The 18,349-nt window shown below is 50.5% G+C and overlaps 1 protein-coding gene across 5 annotated transcripts; it reads left to right on the forward strand.

Annotated features, from left to right (window-relative positions):
* Positions 1 to 8,729: 8,729 nt before the first annotated feature.
* LOC136546921 (uncharacterized) lies at positions 8,730 to 11,781 on the forward strand. 5 transcript variants are annotated; one of them, XM_066538875.1, is made up of 6 exons: positions 8,730 to 9,573; positions 9,826 to 9,876; positions 10,055 to 10,116; positions 10,291 to 10,414; positions 10,495 to 10,613; positions 11,433 to 11,781. In XM_066538875.1, exons 1-6 carry the CDS (start codon positions 9,126 to 9,128, stop codon positions 11,556 to 11,558), a joined length of 930 nt encoding a protein of 309 aa, XP_066394972.1. In that variant the 5' UTR covers positions 8,730 to 9,125; the 3' UTR covers positions 11,559 to 11,781. The 5 variants fall into 5 exon arrangements, with proteins under 5 accessions (XP_066394972.1, XP_066394976.1, XP_066394973.1 ...); XM_066538879.1 differs by having other exon boundaries at positions 10,495 to 10,543; XM_066538876.1 differs by having other exon boundaries at positions 10,501 to 10,613.
* The last annotated feature ends 6,568 nt before the right edge of the window (positions 11,782 to 18,349 follow it).

Raw genomic sequence — 18,349 nt, forward strand, 5'->3', positions numbered from 1 at the left:
TTTGGTCCTTAGGTTTTTTACAACTGATTTGTCAGAGTACGCGAGAAAGTTTGGCGTAGAATTTTTTTCGAAAAATGACTAAGAAATGATGTTTGGGACATAGGGGGGTCCCCCCTTCTAGCCCCCGAGGGAGGCTCGATTCTACAGAGGCAGAGCCGAGTCTTGTTTGAGCCCTATGGTGGGCACCTCTACAGAGGTAGAGCCGAGTCTCCCTTATAGTGTTATCATAACGCTGAGCCCCACGATGGGCTTGGGGGGTTTCTCAAAAAATTAGAACAACTAAAGAACACTTCTTTATTGTATTTCAAGAAACAAAGTATACAATGCTTGGAAATTTAAGGGTAGAAGCGACATAGCTATTCTATGTTCCAAGCGTTGGTGAGGATTTTGCCCTTCTCGTTGACTAGCTTGTAGGTGCTGAGCTTTAGCACTTGGTCAATGATGTATGGCCCTTCCCATGGCGAGGTCAGCTTGTGACGGTCCTTATTGCTCTGCTTCAGTCTCAGCACTAGGTTGCCCACCTTCAGGTCTTGTCTTCAAATGCGCTGGGCTTGATAACATCGTAGGGCTTGCTGGTACTTGGCCGAGTGTAGCAGCGCAACGTCTTGGGCCTCCTCCAGTTGGTCGAGGGCGTCCTCGCGGGCAGTGCGGTTGCTCTGCTTGTTGTAGGCCTAAAGCCTCGGGGAACCGTACTCCAAGTCAATGGGGAGGATGGCCTCGGCTCCATAGACCAGGAAGAATGGTGTGAACCCCATGGCTCGGCTCGGAGTGTTCCTCAAGCTCCAGATGATCGACGGGAGTTCGGCAAGCCATTTTTTGCCAAATTTCTTCAACCGGTTGTATATTCTTGGCTTGAGGCCTTATAGGATCATGCCATTGGCACGTTCTACTTGGCCGTTTGTCCTAGGGTGTCCTACGGTCAACCAAGCTACACGGATGTGGTGGTCGTCGCAAAACATTAGGAACTTGTGGCCGGTGAATTGTGTTCCATTATCGGTGATGATGGTGTTTGGAACCCTGAACCTATGGATGATATCAGTGAAGAACAGCACCGCTTGCTCGGATTTGATTTGAGTGATCGAACGAGCCTCGATCCACTTGGAGAAATTATTGATCGCTACTAGCAAATGGGAATAGCCCCCGGGGGGCCTTCTGCTGAGGCCCAACCATGTCCAGCCCCCACACGGCAAATGGCCATGTAATGGGGATAGTTTGGAGGGCTTGGGTCGGGAGGTGCGTCTACCACGCATAGTACTAGCATCCCTTGCAGGAATGTACCAGCTTGGTGGCATCAACAACCGCTATTGGCCAGTAGAACCCTTGGCGGAAGGCCTTTCCGACGAGCGTCTGAGGCACTGCATGGTGCCCGTAGGCTCCCGTGTGCAAGTCCCAAAGTAGGGCTTGGCCTGCCTCGGAGGTGATGCACCGTTGGAGGACGCCAGATGGGCTTCGCCTGTACAACTCGCTGTTGCTGAGGACGTAAGTTTTGGCTCGTCGCGCAAGCCATCGGGCTTCAGTCCTATCTGCAGGAAGCTCTCCTTGAACAAGGCGATCAAGGAATGGGACCCACCAGTTTGTGCCCTGGTTGGCCTCAGGAGGCTCCACATTGACTTCCATGACCTCGGGCTCAGCCACAGGGGTCCCGGTGATAGAGGGGGCCTTAGGCCCTGCACTGGGCTTGACCGTTGGGCCCTCTTCCGCCACCAAGGCATAGTCAATGGAAGGCTTGTGGAGGTCTCTAGCGAAGACATTCAGGGGGACCAGGGCCCATGCCGACACCATCTTTACCAGTTCGTCCATGGCCTTGTTGAATTTTCGCGCAATGTGGTTGAGTTCGAGACCATCGAACTTGCCTTCTAGGCGACGTACCAACTTGCAGTACGCCTCCATTTTGGGGTCATGGTAGTTCGACTCTTTCATCACTTGATCGACGACAAGCTACGAATCGCCCCATATGTCGAGACATCATACTCCAAGTTTGATGGCGATCTGCAAGCCATTGATGAGGGCTTCATACTCGGCTACGTTGTTGGAGGCAGCGAAGTGGAGCCGAACCATGTAGCGCATGTGCACTCTAAGGGGTGAGATGAAGAGCAGACCCACGCCTGCCTCGGTCTTCATTAGGGACCCATCAAAGTACATGGTCTAGCATTCCGTCTGGACTTGAGCAGGTGGCAGTTGGGTGTCGGTCCATTCAGCCACAAAATCGGCCAAGACCTGGGATTTAATTGCTTTTCGAGGCGCAAAAGACAGGGGTTCCCCCATGAGTTCGACGGCCCACTTGGCTATTCTACCCGAGGCCTCCCGGTTCTGGATTATCTCTCCCAGAGAGAAAGACGACACCATGGTCACCAGGTGGGACTCGAAGTAGTGACGTAGCTTGCGTTGAGCCAAGACTATGGCGTAGACCAGCTTCTGGATGTGGGGGTAGCATGTCTTGGTCTCATAGAGCACCTCACTGATGAAGTAAACATGTCGTTGGATGGGTAGAGCATTCCCCTCTTCCTGCCTCGTGGCCACTACGGCCGCACTGACCACTTGGGTCGTTGCGGCGACATAGAGTAAGAGGGCCCCGCCCTTGGTCGGCGGCACCCGGATGGGAGGATTGGTGAGCAGTGCCTTGAACTTGGTGAGGGCTTCTTCGGCCTCGAGGGTCCAAGAAAAGCGTTCGGATTTCCTCAAGAGGTGGTACAGAGGCAAGCCTTTTTCGCCAAGGCGCGAGATGAAGCGGTTCAGGGCCGCAAGGCATCCCATAACCCTTTGCACTCCCTTAAGGTCTCGGATTGGTCCCATGTTGGTCACGGCCGAGACCTTCTCTAGGTTGGCCTCGATGCCGCGCTCCGAGACTATGAAAACCAAGAGCATGCCTCGGGGGACCCCCGAAGACACATTTCTCAGGGTTGAGCTTGATGCCCTTCTCTCTGAGGCATTTGAAGGCTATTTCCAAATCGCCAACGAGATCACTGGCCTTCCTAGACTTGACCACGATGTCATCCACGTAGGCCTCGATGGTTCTCCCAATGTGCTCGCCAAAGACTAGGGTCATGCACCGCTGGTATGTGGCCCCTATGTTTCTAAGTCCGAATGGCATAGTCACATAGCAGTACATGTCGAATGGGGTGATGAAAGAAGTCAGGAGCTGGTTGGATTCTTTCATCTTGATTTGATGGTAACTGGAATACGCATCAAGGAAAGATAGGGTTTCGCATCCCGTAGTGGAGTCGATGATTTGGTCAATTCGAGGTAATGGGAATGGAACTTTTGGACATGCCTTATTCAAACCGGTGTAGTCTACACACATCCTCCACTTTCCATTTTTCTTCTTAACTAATACAGGATTAGCTAACCACTCTAGATGGGACACTTCCTTGATGAATCCGATCGCCAAAAGCTTCTGCACCTCCTCGCCGATGGCCCTGCGCTTTTCCTCGTCGAATCGGCGTAGGCGCTGCTTCACCGGCCTAGAGCCGGCCTGGATGTCCAAGGCATGCTCAATGACCTCCCTCGGTATGCCCGGCATGTCCGAGGGACTCCATGTGAATACATCGGCATTCGTGTGGAGAAAGTCAATGAGCATGGCTTCCTATTTGTTGTCGAGGGTGGAGCTGATCCTCAGCGTCCGGTCGTTGGAGCCGGTGGGGTCGACCGGGACGAGCTTGATGGCCTCTATGGGCTTGAAAGTCCGAGCGCAATGCTTGGAGTCAGGTGCCTCGCTACCAAGTCGGTCGAGGTTGACGATGAGGGTCTCGGCCTGCATGGGAGCCTCGACATACTCGATGCATTCGACGTCGCAGTCGTGTGCATGCTCGTACATGGACTCGATAGTGATGACGTCGTTGGGGCCCGACATCTTGAGCTTGAGGTAGGTGTAATTGGGGATCACCATGAACTTGGCATAGCACGGGCACCCTAGGATGGCGTGATAGGTCCCCTTGAACCCAAGCACTTCGAAGGTGAGGACCTCCTTGCGATAGTTGGAGGGAGTGTCGAAGCAGACAGGCAAATCGATGTGGCCGAGGGGTCGCGTGCGTTTCCCTAGCACGATGCCATGGAAGGCCACGGCATCATCTCGGAGCCATGTCTGGTCGAGCTCTAGGAGCTCTAGGGTGTTGGCATAGAGGATGTTGAGACCGCTGCCTCCATCCATCAGCACCTTGGTAAGCCAGGTGTTGTCGATGGTCGGGTCAACAACGAGTGGGTACTGCCCGAGGTTTGGGACATAATCGGGGTGGTCATCCTGATCAAAGGTGATCGCCTCCCAAGACCAGTCAATGTATTGGGGAGTCGCCACCTTAACCGAGAAGACCTCCTGGTGTTCCTTCTTTCGCTGGCGCACCATGAGGCACGCTGAAGGCCTGCCAAAGATCATGAAGGCGTTGTGTACCTTGGGAAACCCGTCGTCCTTGTCGTCGTCCCTATCATCGGTGCCCCTCTTCTTGGCATCGTCGTTGGGGAGCCCGAGCTTGGTGTAGTAGCGCCAGAGCATGGTGCACTCTTCAAGGGTGTGCTTCACCGGGCCCTAGTGGTAAGGGCAGGGCTTCTTGAGCATGTTGTCAAAGAGCCCGGGGCCTCTGGCGGGGCCTCGGGGATTCTTGCAATCTACGGCCATGACGAGACCGGCCTCGAGGACCTCCTACTTCCCCTAGCGACCCTTTTTCTTTTTCTTGGGGAGGTGGGGCCAAGGCTCTGGGGGCCTCGTCCCTCTGCTTCCCCTTGGCATCGTTGTCGGGGAAGATGGCCCGATAGCCTCTTCGCCCGAGGCAAAGTTGGTGGCGATGTTGAGAAGCACGACCGCCGTGGTTGGTACGTTCTGACCTAACTCTCGGACTAGGTCTCGGCAGGTGGTGCCGGAGAGGAATGCCTAGACAATTTCTAAGTCGTCAACGCGGGGCAACTCGGTGCATTGCTTGGAGAAGCATCGGATGAAGTCTCAGAGAGACTCGTCCGGCCTCTAGCGACAACTCTTGAGGTCCCAGGAGTTCCCGGGGCGCACGTATGTGCCCTAGAAATTCCCGATGAAGACCTTTACCAAGTCATGTTAGTTGTGGATCTATGAGGGAGGGAGGTGTTTGAGCCAGGCTCGCGCTGAGTCTGATAGGAACAAGGGGAGGTTGCGGATGATGAGCAGGTCATCGTCCATGCCACCTAGCTAACAAGCCAGGCGGTAATCGGCTAGCCATAGCTCGAGGTTGGTCTCGCCGCTGTACTTTGAGAGGTTGGCCGGTTGCCGAAACCGGGCCGGGAAGTGAGCGCCATGGATGGCCTTGCTGAAGACTCGAGGGCCAGGTGGCCTAGGGGAAGGACTGCGGTCCTCCCCACTATCGTAGCGACTGCCTCAGTGTGGGTGGTAACCTTGGGCGAGCCATCGTTGTTGTGGCGCCATCGCCTGCAGACCACATCGTGGTCGCCTTGCGCCTCGCGTCGATCGCCGAGGCGGTCGTGCACCGAGGGGGCCTTATTGGCTGTCAGTGCCCGAGTGGGTTTGGGATGAACTGAGGGCTCTCTATCCTGCCAAGGCAGTGCCATGGGTAGTTTCGAAGCACCCCCGCGCCATCGAGAGGCAGAACTTTTGGCCTACTGTACCGTGGCGGTCTCGAGGAGGTCTTGGAGCTTGTCGTGGACCCGTCACCCCTCCGAGGTAGAGGGCTCGGGCATCATCCGAAGTAGCATCGCTGCTGCCACAATGTTCTAGCTAGCGTGATTGAAGATAGGGGGTTGCTCGCCCCCTTCGTCGTTGTTGATGCAGCGGTTGACGTCGCGAGCCCTCCGCCGGGCTATTTCGCCATCACTATGACCCCGCTGCTCTTGCTCGAGAGTGTCTCAGAGCTACTACAGAAGGAGTTGGTCTTGTTCGACCTTGGCCTGAAGCTCACGGAGCTGCTCCAGGTCTAAGCATCGAAGTTCCTCAGGGGCAAGGTTCTCATTCCGCGCTGCCTGGGGCTCAATGCGTGGAGGTGCGGCGTCGCTTGCCCCCTCATGGGGTGGGGAGCGATTGCCTACCACTTCATCCTCATTGCTCGCACCTGGCATCCCGAGCTCGATGTGGAATCACTCACGAGTGGGATCATAAGTGCCTTCGTCATCAGAGTCGGAGTAGCCAAAGCAGTAGTCGCTTACGGCCATGAAGTGGCGCATGGCTTTAGGGTCACGAAGCTCGGAGAAGTCCACTCTAGCCCACGCCACGTCCTCCTCTGAGGAGTCAGCGTGGGTGTGGGTCAGGTTGTGGCGATGAAGTCGAGGGCAAAACGTTGGTAGGCGGCGGCGGTATTGTCGAACCCGAAGGGGTACGGGGATGATGCCGTCACTAGGCTCTGCTTTGCCAGAGTCGACTCCCCAGGAGGTGGTGGGGCAGAGCTTGATGATGGGGCATCGCACCGCGCCACCGGCGTCTTTCCCTTGCCCAAGCTTAAGCTAGATAGGTTCCCAACCAGGGACTCTGTACCAACAGCCGGGTATGGGATGCTAGCGGAGCGCGGTGCATCGCCCTAAGCTTGCACGGTGTCAGGGTGGTCCCACCCACGTTGTGCCTAGCGAGTGCGACGAGAGCGGCAGCTCGAGTGCCGCCTGCGCCTAGGCTGCTTGTGCGTGATGTCATCGTCGGTCGGTGGGGCTCTGGGTGAGAGAAGTACCATATCGTACTCATGTCCTAGAGACATGAACTCTAGGCTCCCGAACTAGATCACCGTGCCGAGACGCAGTGGTCGCACGAGGACTATCATCTAGAATTTGTTGGGATAACGAGGCTGACATGCAGTAGTTCTCCTACCTGGCACGTCAACTGTCGGTGTTTTGGGTCTGGCGGGTCCTCTACCGACTAGTGAAAGTGTACTGCATGCCCCTAATTCCGGATGGTGGTGCAAAGAGACACAAGGTTTATACTGATTCAGGCAATAGGTGCCCTACGTCCAGTCTGAGAGAGCGATCTTGTATTCCTTGCACCGAGGTGCTTGTAGTAGGGGTTTACAAGCTGGGCGAGGGAGCTAGTCCTAGGTCTCTGCATGGAGTGGCGTGGGTTGCTTGAGATGTTGATCTCTTGCGGTGAGGAAGCGTGTGTGTTACAGAGCGTAGTGCATTGCTTGTCTGTGTGTGTTTCTGTATCTGTCCTCCTCTAGAAGCGGCCCCTGTCACTCCCTTTTATAGTCGAAGGGAGGCACGGGGGTGGTACATGGATTTGCTACGTGGCGTTTGTGAGTTGAGGCGGCATGTCTAAGCCTTGTAGCTCGTCACTATGGCGGTATGGTCGGCGGAGCGGCCTTGTCCTCGATGCAATGGAGTGACGCGCCGGTCACGCCTGATCCTGTGCGACGTGGGAGCTCCTGTGGCTTGGTGCAGGGTATGGTGCGTACTACAGACGACGTGTTGGTCGCTGTATGTTGACAACATAGAGAGCCGTGGCCTAGTCGGTGCAGAGGCTGAACCATTATGGGGGGCTCGGCTGGCGCGAGTCCCGAGGCTATAGGGATCCCAAAGTGGATAGCTGAGGCTCGGAGGGAGCAGTTGGCCTTTATACGTTGATTCCGATGCTACAGGGACCCGGACATGACTCTCCATGCTGCGCTGTCCTCGGAGCAGGGGTTAGGCAGCACAGTGTAGCACGAGTGTCAGTCGTGGGCACAGTGCCGAGCACAGCGGCCGGTAACCCCTGCCTCGTCCTGTCCCGGACGACATGGCGTCGATGTGACTCACGTCTCGTCGGCCACTCCGCTGTATCGAGCCGTCGCTCGGCTGACGTCGCGGGAGTGGTTGAACGCGTTAGTTGGACATGACGTTCTGTCAGAGAAGTCGGTCAAGGCGGAGGCGACGGGGTTGTTGCCGAGCCGGCCTTGAGCAAGGCGGAGAATCGGCACCTCGTCTGAGGCCTTACGGGCAGAGCCTCAGGCGAGTCGGAGAATCGGTACCTCGTCCGAGGCCTTACGTGCGGGGCCTCGAGCGAGTCGGAGAATCGATACCTCGTCCGAGGCCTTATGTGCGGGGCCTCGAGCGAGATGAAGAATCGGTACCTCGTCTGAGGCCTTACGTGCGAGGCCTCGAGCGAGGCGGTGAATCGGTACCTCGTCTGTGGCCTTACGTGCGTGGCCTCAAGCGAGTCGGAGAATCAGTACCTCGTCCGAGGCCTTACGTGCGGGGCCTCGAGCAAGGCGGAGAACCGGTACCTCGTCCGAGGCCTTGCGTGCAGGGCCTCGAGCGAGTCGGAGAATCGGTACCTCGTCCGAGGCCTTACGTGCGGGGCCTCAAGGGAGACGGAGAATCGGTATCTCGTCCGAGGCCTTACGGTTTCATTTTGGGCCGAACCCGTGTCGGGTGAGCCCGGATTTTGTTCGAGGTGGGCCGGGCGGTCCAACCGAGCCTCGGATGAGGTGGGGTTTTTGCCGGCGGTTGTCTCTTGGCTTCGATATTTACGAGGCCTAAGCAATTTTTTAGGTTCTTGCTTAGGGGACCCCTTTTTATGGTGCCTGACAACACTGTTCATCAACCAATCGCTACAATGTTCCTCCCTCACAAAACCAACCAGTTTCAACTAAATTTCAGATGAGCGAACAGGCCATAGCCCCAGCCCAAACTATAGGTACCTGGTTCCACCCAAGCAGCATCCAGCATCCCCCAACCTGCCCCGGCGCGTGGTCCTGGTCCCAGCCCAAACCTGGCCACGTGGTTCAACCCAACCAGATAAGTAAAGCACCGACACCTGTTTCAAATTTATTTGAATCTCTTTTTTTTCTCTCCTCTCAGTTCTCTCACAGCACGAGAGCAGCGAGATCCAAACGTGCTCGCCCACCTCTCTGCGGTGGCGCCTCCCGGTTGGCGGTGTCCCTCCTCCGGCAAAGCTTCGTTGCAGGAGGCTCCGTGCGCACGGCCCCTGTCACAGCAGGACGCTCGGCGTGCTCGTCCCGCTTCATAGGAGGAGGTTCGGCGTGGGGCGGACGGAAGTAGCCCGACGCAGCTCCGGCATCCCACTGCCCCGTCCCCACCACGGCCCGTGGCGGAGCCCCCTCCCCACCACTGTTCCGATCGCGTGGGCCTCGGGTGGGCGCTAGGCCTGTCGCAGCTGCGGCTCCTGGCGCGACAAGGGGAGGGCCGGGCCAGACTCACCGGCTGAGGGCGGCTGGCAGCGCGTGCGCCTGACCATGCGTGGGCCAATAGGGAGGCACCGGAGAGGAGGCTCTACGAGCAGCAGCAGCTCGACATCGATGCCGGCCCTGCTCGCATCTACGCCGCGGCCTCCCTTCTCCGGCATCGCAAAGAGAGGCTCGGAACACGGCGGCCCTGCGCGCAGCCCTGACGCCACCGCAACGCGTTTGTTGGCGGCAACGGCGAGGCCCCCTGCATGCGGTGGCGAGGCCCCCCAGCCGGCTTGCGGGCGCGGTGCTCGGCCAGCCGCGTGCCCCTCGGAGTCGGCGCGGCTAGATGCGCGGGCACGGCGGGGCCTGGCTGCGGCGCGGCCCGATCGATCCTGCCGCGATGACCCTCCCCTCCCCCACCGGATTCTGCCGAGACGACGCCTCACCGATGGTAGCGGCGACGCCCTCAGATTTGGTCGCGAATGGGTTTCATCTGACGACGCCGGCAGGCATAGTGAGCATCTGGAGCCCCCCACAAGCACTGCAGCTCGCAATTGATGTCGTTTCTTTTCTCTTGTTTGATGCACACAAATCCGTCAATCTGCTCCTAAAGATGCGTCCAAAATTTTGAATTGCAGCTCACAATCGATGATTGCTTCCTTTCCATAGTATCACATTAGTCTATACATATTCTGTTTTCTAATCAACAGATTCCTTTTATGTTTTTTCTCCTATGTTTTTTTGCTCACTGCATCCTACGTGTCAGCACTGATTTTCGAGATCAATTCATGGCCGGCTGCACCACACTCAGCATCAGGTGAAACGTCGATTAATCTGCATAAAAAAATTTGGCCCAATTTTGAACTTTTTTGCGAGCTCCAGTAGTCCAGTTTGCTTGCTGATTAATATGCATAAAAAATTGTTCCTGTTTTTTATGCGATGGGTAGCCATGATGTATTTTTATGATAATTGTTTTTCCATGATGTTTTTATCAGATTTTTGGTTGCAGTCCTGGATGAATAGGTGGTTTGCAGGAAATGAAGAGCTACTAACGCAGGCAAGCAGGATTTCTATGCGCTTGATTTTTTATTTTTATGCATTTCCTTGATATTATGTGCAATGAATAGGTTTCTGTGCAATTGATTTTTTTTTATTTCTATGTGTTCTTGAGCCAACCGTGTAAGCAAGCAGTCAATTGGTTTTTGCTTCAAAGACAATGGTTTGTATGTAGGCGAGTGGTGGCGGTCCGATGTATGACGCAGTCCACGGCGGCAGCGCGTGGTGTGAATCGGCGGTGGGGGCTGGTGGCGTGGACAACGGCAGTGGTGTGGCACGGTCAAGGTTGTCTTCCATAGGTCCGCTTCTGATCCGATTTTCTATGCTTCTTTAGCCACAGTTTCTATGCCATGGATTTTTATGTTTTGATTCGATTTAGTTGCAGCCTTGCAGAAAGATGGAGTTGCAGCAAACGAAGAGCTAGCAATGCAAGCAACCAACACTTTTGATGCTGTTTTGTGCATGTCAACATGTTTACTGCTGAGAGATGATATTTATGTGATTGCTTAACACTTTTGATCCCCCCTAAAGCGGATATTTTTATGCTTATCCTTGATATAATGTGAATGAAATTGAAATCTTTAATTTTTGAATGCATTAATGTAGCTAATATTAGTTTCATTACTGTTTTTATGCTTCTCCTTTTATATTATGTGCAATGAAATTGAAGTCTTAATTTTTGGTCATGGGGGTATGTATTCTATACAATGTTGGACCAAATTTCTATACATTATTGGAGCACATTTCTATATATTGTTGGAGCAGTTATTTGTGCACTTCTACACAATTATACATTGTTGGAGCACACTTCTATGCATTGTTAGAACACTTTGACATAAATTGTTGGAACAGTTATATGTACACTTCTACACAATTCGATACATTGTTGATACACAATTCTATACATTGTTCTATGCATTGTTTGGGTCAGGGCCGTCACGATTCTGATACAACAACCCCCCGGAAGGGAGGGTATTTTGGGTTCTATGCACTGTCCCTCTATTAATTACACGTCCACAAAGTGAGAATAATGGTTTGGGATGGGGCTGCCACGGTCTTGGATAAAATAATCCCCCACTGGGGAGGGTTGTATTGGGTTCTATGCATTGTTTCTCTATTAATTATACATCCGCCCAAGTTGGGTGCAAGGTTTGGTTGGGACCATAATAGATTTTTGTGTCTGCAAAATCATGTTTACATGCCTTTTTATCGTTGTAAGGTTTTCCCACGCACTAAAACATGTTTCTATGCCTTTTTTTGTTGCTGTTAAGCTTCTGCGCCTGCTAAAACATGTTTCTTGCCTTTGTTGTGATGTAGGATGGTTGGAAGGATTCCTCTCCATTTGGTGTGAGAGGTCAATGGTGGCTCAGACATAGGACATTGGCTTGTGACGTCCATGACTTCCTTGGCTTACGGCGGTGGCGTAGTGTGATCTTAATGTAGTTGATGGATTAATGTAAAAAAATAGTTTTCCATATGTTGTGTTTATATGCTTGGAAGAGATGAGCAAAACTATTGGTTTCTATGTAACCTCAGTTGGGTTTCAATATTTTGTTGACTATGTTTCTATGCATGTTGTGAGTTGAGACCATTATAGATAGTCCACATCTAGTGGATAGTGTTTCTATACATTGTTTCACTATTAATTAAACATCCCCTAGAGGAAAGCATGGTGTAAGGTTTATATGCATTGTTCCTCTATTAAATAAACATCCCTTGGTGGAAAGCATGGTGTAGGTATGGGCTGCTATGGTGTTGGTTACAATAGCCCCCCCCCCCCCACTAGTAGGAAGGGTTCTGTGTGTTTCTATACATTGTTTCCTATGTTACTTATGCATCCCCTAATGGAAAGCAAGGTGTGGCTGGGTGCAGTCATGATTTTTTGAAACAATAATACGTAGAAGGGAGGGTTTTGTGAGGGTTCTATGCATTGTTCCCATGTTAATTATACATTCCCATAGATGGAAGCATGATGTTGGTAGAGGCAATCAAGGTTGTGTCAGGTGAAATGTCTATCTCGTGGAGAGGTTCGCGGTAACAAAATTTATTTTTATTCATCCAGCTACTAATTTATATGCAATGTTGGCACCAAAAACTTTTCTACGCATCTTGACCATTGATTCTATGTATCCAATCGGCCATCACGTGCCATGATTCAAAATACAAAATTTGGAGAAGACTAGACCGTCTTCATGTTTTACGCTTATGGTCTCCATGTTCTATGCATTGTTCCCATGTTAATTATATACCCCAATTAGTGGGAAACATGATGTTGGTGGAGGCAATCACGGTTGTGTCAGGTGGAATGTTCATATCGCGGAGAGATTTTTACGCGGTAATGAAATTATTTTTTATTCATCAAAGCACTAATTTCTATGCAACGTCAGCGCTAAAAACTTTTCTACTCATCTTGACCATTGATTATATGCATCTAATCGGCCATCACGTGTCATGATTCAAATTTTAAATTTATGAATTTTATTTTTTTCAAAAAAAATATTCACAATGGATCTTGAATCGTGCACAAAAATATCACGAGTTCAATGGTGAAAACTGTTTTTGAATCGGATGCTTCGTTGAGGAATTATAATAAAAAATAAAAGAGATTAGATTGGATGTGTGCATGCATGCATGCGTCAGCTCTGCCAGGTTGTGTCAGATAGAACGTCCAGCTCGTGAAGAGGTTTCTATGCAGCAACAAATTAATTTTCATCCATCTAACTACTAATTTCTATGCAACGTCGCGACAAAAACGTTTCTGTGCAGCTTGAACTGAGTTTTTATGCATCCGATCTACTGGGTTTGCAGTGGTCCCCTACCTACGTGTGCGTCGGCCCCGCAGACCTAAATGGTTGGACTGGCTAGGGGTGCTGACTGGAGCTCTCCATTAGCTATTTGGAGCCCCGGGCTCCCAATATTCCAACCCTATATCTATATCTATATCTATATCTATATATCTTATAATCATAAACCCGATTAGAGTTCAATCTCAGCATACAAGCTGTCTACCTCACCCATCTACTATCAGATGCATTTATAGCTAACTAGCATTTACAATTATGATCTACATTTCAACAAGATACATTACCCACTAACATACACTTAGTTGTCCATTTCAGCGTGCCACGTCGTCCACTAACATCAACTTATAATTGTTTTCCCTTTGTATGAGTGATTTTATTCCAAATCATCAACAATTTCTGTGGACGCGCGGGGTATGCTTCTAGTTGGATAAAATTTCATGCCCACAACCGTACCCACAGGTAGAATTTTATACCCATACCTACGAATTAGATTATTATTGGAACTAGATAATGTGGCAGAACCGTCCGAAATAGCATACTTACAGAGGCGCTCGTCTTCCACCAGACTCTAAGCACCCCGGAAGCAAGCTACAGCGAGCGGTGTCCGTCGGACACACCCCAAGGGAGAACCCAAAAAATCCACATTTTCCCCAAGGATCCAATAATGAGAACGAGTTACAACACAAGTCCATTTCATACATTAGAGTTTCTTAAAAGGTATATTATTACAATACCAAATACTAGAGTGCGGAATGGTAAATAGCGAAATTTCAAAAGATAACATCTAGCGATAAGGGGGTGAGGATTCCGTCTGAGCCCACCAGAAGGATCCTCCACACAACGGTACTCTTCAAGCGTTACCTGTAATAAGGGTAAATAAACCCTGAGTACACAATGTACTCGCAAGACTTACCTGGCTAGTGGGAATACTTTCCCGACTCCAAAGGATATGATAGGCTTTATGGGTTGCTAGTTTTCTTTAGCAGAAAGCAATACTAACAGTGAGTCCTTATTTATGTATTATTCTTATCAGGCGTATTAAGTTTTCATCTAGCCAATCTATATAAGCACATATTCTACTTTCAAGCAAGGGTTGAGCAATCAGTTATGTTCCTTCTCCTTTTCCACTTTCAGTTCTCACTATGGTGCTAAACCACAGACAAGCCGTACCGGATCGCCCAACGATTCATGAATCAATGTGCCTAGCTGGGTATTGATGAACATTTGCGAACCCGTAGTATGGATCTTATAGGCATATGGTATAGCCATAAGTGATAGGTTGTGCCGCTCTACAAACCCCATGCTCATAAAGGAATGCGATGCACCAGAATCGAACAACACCAAAGCTGGGTGGGAGTCGATGGTAAACATACTAGCCATAACTGCCTCCTACTGCACAACTTGCTGAGCATCCATGAAGTGCACCTGGCCAGATCTGTTGGGCACCTTCCTCTTGATGATGGTCCTCTTAATAAGCCTGGAATTTGTAGACGACTAAGATGACTGAACTGGCTGATGTTGGGAACACTCCCTAGCATAGTGGCCATCCTTGCCACACTTGAAACAAGCACCAGGCTTGTTCCCAAACCCCTGACAAGGTGGGACCTACTGTCCCTGAGACTGCTGAGGCTGCACCTACTGCGGAGGTGCACGGTACTGAGTAGAGGAAGTCTACGACGTCTGCTGGGGTGACCAGAACGAAGGCCCACCGGAGATTAATAGGGCCCTCGCCGGACAACCTGACTCTTCTGTGTGTGAGGATGGCTGGAGGATCCAGCCACCACCTGCTTCCTCTTCCAATCATCCTGAGCTGCTCGCTGAAAACCCTCAATGGCAATGGCGGCGTTCATCAGAGCCCCAAAGGTCTGATAGTTCCCCAGATATAGTTTCTCCTAAAGGAGAGGAGCGAGACCCCAGAAGAAACATTCCCTCTTCTTGTCATCTATATCCATCTGACTGCCAGCATACTGAACCAAGTGATTCAACTTGTTCACATATTCCATCACTATCCTGTTCCCCTGGCGCAGCTCTAGGAACTCGGTCACCTTCTGCTTGATGACACCAGCAGGGATAAAGAACTCTCAGAAAGCAGTGGAGAACTCCTACCATGTTGCCAGATGATCCAGCAGCTCCGTGACCTAGAAAGTTTCCCACCATGCACCTACGGACCCCAAAAGTTGATGGGCCACAAAGTGCACCTTCTGCTCGTCGGTCACTCCGAGCAGCCAAAACTTCTGCTCCAGCATGCGAAACCAATGCTCCGCCTCCAGAGGCTCATCAGACAGGGTGAAGGTGGGTGGGTGAGTCTTGAGGAAGTCCTGATAAGAGGACTGTCCCTTAGGGTGGCAGGCACCACCCCCGTTCCCACTGTGACCCTCGTGGCCTCCGCGGGCGAGACCCGCGATAGCCTGCGCCATAATGTCCATGGCACGGGCTATTTCCTAGCGAGCAATAGCGGACTCCTAGCGAGCAGCCAACATCTCCGTCGTTATCTCTGTGGGAGTCATTGGCGGAGGTGGTGGTGGCGGTGGGAAAGGATGAGGAACCAGAGGTGGAACCTCTCGACCTCCCCCACTGCCGTGCTCAACGGCCCGACCACTGTCGCCCTAGCCCTCGGGAGCTGCCCCAGAACTGGTGCTCCCACGTCTAGACCTTAGGTTCATCTGTAAGAGATAGGGACCATTCATTAGAACACCCTCCAGATCAAAATCAAGGGATTAGAGAGATGGCAGCACAATTATTAAAACATTCATTTAGTTAATCTTACTAATTTACTACTCACTTAAACGTGAAGGGGGATTTTAGTTCAAGTAAGATGCTATTATCATGATGCATGCTTCGACCTATACGTTCACTCAAGCGGAATATAGCGGCATTTGTAGAATTCTCGGCACATCGCACACTCACTTTCCGTATTCTAAACGATTTCTTACGCCACGTAAGTCAGTGTACCTGCAGAAAACTGATTAGATAAAACCAGTGCTGCTATCCTAGATAGACCATATTGCTAGGGCTTATACTTATTTACCTAATATAATCATATCCTACTTTTCGCAAAACTTTTGTTGGTCAAATTTTTAAAGTTTTTGAAAAGAGTGATGAACTCGTAACCATTATTGGCTCTGGTACCAACTATGGCAGAACCGCCTGAAATAGCATACTTATGGAGGCGCTCGTCTTCCACCAGACACTAAGCACCTCAGAAGCAAGCTACAGCGAGCGGTGTCCATCGGGCACACCCCGAGGGAGAACCTAAAAAATCCACATTTTTCCCAAGGATTCAATAATGAGAACGAGTTACAATATAAGTCCATTTCATACATTAGAGTTTCTTAAAAGGTACATTATTATAATACCAAACACTAGAGTGCGGAATGGTAAACAGTGGAATTTAAAAAGATAACATCTAGCAATAAGGGGGCGAGGATTCCGTCTGAGCCCACCAGAAGGATCCTCCACACAACGGTACTCTTCAAGCGTTACCTGCAACAAGGGTAAATAAACCCTGAGTACACAATGTACTCGTAAGACTTACCCGACTAGTGGGAATACTTTCCCAACTCCAAAGGATATGATAGGCTTTATGGGTTGTTGGTTTTCTTTAGCAGAAAGCAATACTAACAGTGAGTCCTTATTTATGTATTATTCTTATCAGCTGTATTAAGTTTTCATCTAACCAATCTATATAAGCACCTGTTCTACTTTCAAGCAAGGGTTGAGCAATCAGTTCTGTTCCTTCTCCTTTTCCACTTTCAGTACTTACTATGGTGCTAAACCGCAGACAAGCCGTACCGGATCGCCCAGCGATTTGCGAATCAATGTGCCTAGCTGGGTGCCCCGAAACACACACCCCGCTTGTACCCTAGGCACAAGCAAGACTGACTCATCATTTTCCTGTCTTGGGTGTCTAGGTCCCTGTCCAAACTTGGACTCCAAGCCCCCACATCCTGAGTCCCGGACTCCAGGTGGTGCAAGGACCTCCACCATCCCCGCCTCCAATCAGTCGGTTCGGAAAGAGCTGGATCCGCGACAAGAGAGCAACAAGTCTTCTCTGTGCCCATACCCAAGTATGCGCTCGGGACAATAATCTGTGACTTGACTAGAGTCATATGCAACGACCGGTCCTTAATTGACACGGACAGGGACAAAGTGTAACCAAGCTATGCCCTGTTGGCCATAGGACACGACCCTTTACACCCACCAATACCCAAACAATTTCCCTGCCCGGTCACCATTTACCTTTCCATCATCTTATCATGATTGTCCATATTTTATTGCCTATTTGCGAGTAACGACAGGTTACTCACGCTACCGATATCCTGAGCATAGCAGCTACTCGACCTGTACTAGTAGAACTCATAGGTAAATATATTTATGCATGTAGTTTCCATAAAATGCCTATAACTTAAATGCACATTATATATATATATGTATTCAGTGATCATAAAAATATGGGTTATGCATCGATGCTTGCCTTGTGTAGGCGCTGGGTCAGCAGAGTCAGCACCAACAGGCTCCTGGGCTTCCTCCTGTGCGAAGATCTCCTCCTTGTACTCCTCGATCACCTCGTCGTACTCCGGTTTGCCAACAGGCACGAAGTCTACCAGTTCGTGATCTACATGAAATGATGATGCAATGTTTAATAATATAACAACAGCAGCTCTTAAAATAGAAGTACATTGATTTAACTGTTAAGCTATTGCTATCGACAACCAACATAAAGTATGGCATTCATCATTATTATAGTCACTACCGGTATTTCTTTACTTCTAACCCTGATTTACGCTACATACAAATAAATATGGGCAATATATACTCTTATTTAACAACCCATTCTAAGACCACAAAACTTACAACAAGTACTTAATAGCCTAACAAGTCTACTGCAAAATTTTTGTTTCTATAGCTATCACCAATTACCCACGAATATTCCTACAAGTATTAATCTACCTAATATCAGTGCTCTAGTTTTGAATTTATGACCCAATACTTGGCATAGCTAACTACAATCTAACTGTACTATCAAGTAGACGGTATTTTTGTGAAACTAACAAAATTAGTTCCACTATTTTAGGACAACTATGCAATTTACTATGATTTATCAAAGTTCACTTCATAACTAAAACAAATAAACTTTTCTTATTTACTGGAAATGATGAAAACTGAATCCTCCTCGTTCGGCCCACTCGCACTGGCTCGGCCCAACGCACCTTCCTGCCTGCGCGTGCTAGTAGAACACCGCGTGGCCCATGAGGGGGGCACGGCCCAGCTGGCCAACGGCCTGCGACGAGAGAAGGCCCACGCGCATTGGCATCTTGCGAAAACGTCCCCGCACTATTCGATATTTGCTACAAGCTCTACGGTACTATTTCGCTAGTCTATAGTTTTACATCTGCACCCTTAGAAACTCTTATCCTCTCACCAGCGATA

The sequence above is a fragment of the Miscanthus floridulus genome, chromosome 3 (assembly GCF_019320115.1).
Source record: "Miscanthus floridulus cultivar M001 chromosome 3, ASM1932011v1, whole genome shotgun sequence".
Classification (NCBI taxonomy): domain Eukaryota; kingdom Viridiplantae; phylum Streptophyta; class Magnoliopsida; order Poales; family Poaceae; genus Miscanthus; species Miscanthus floridulus.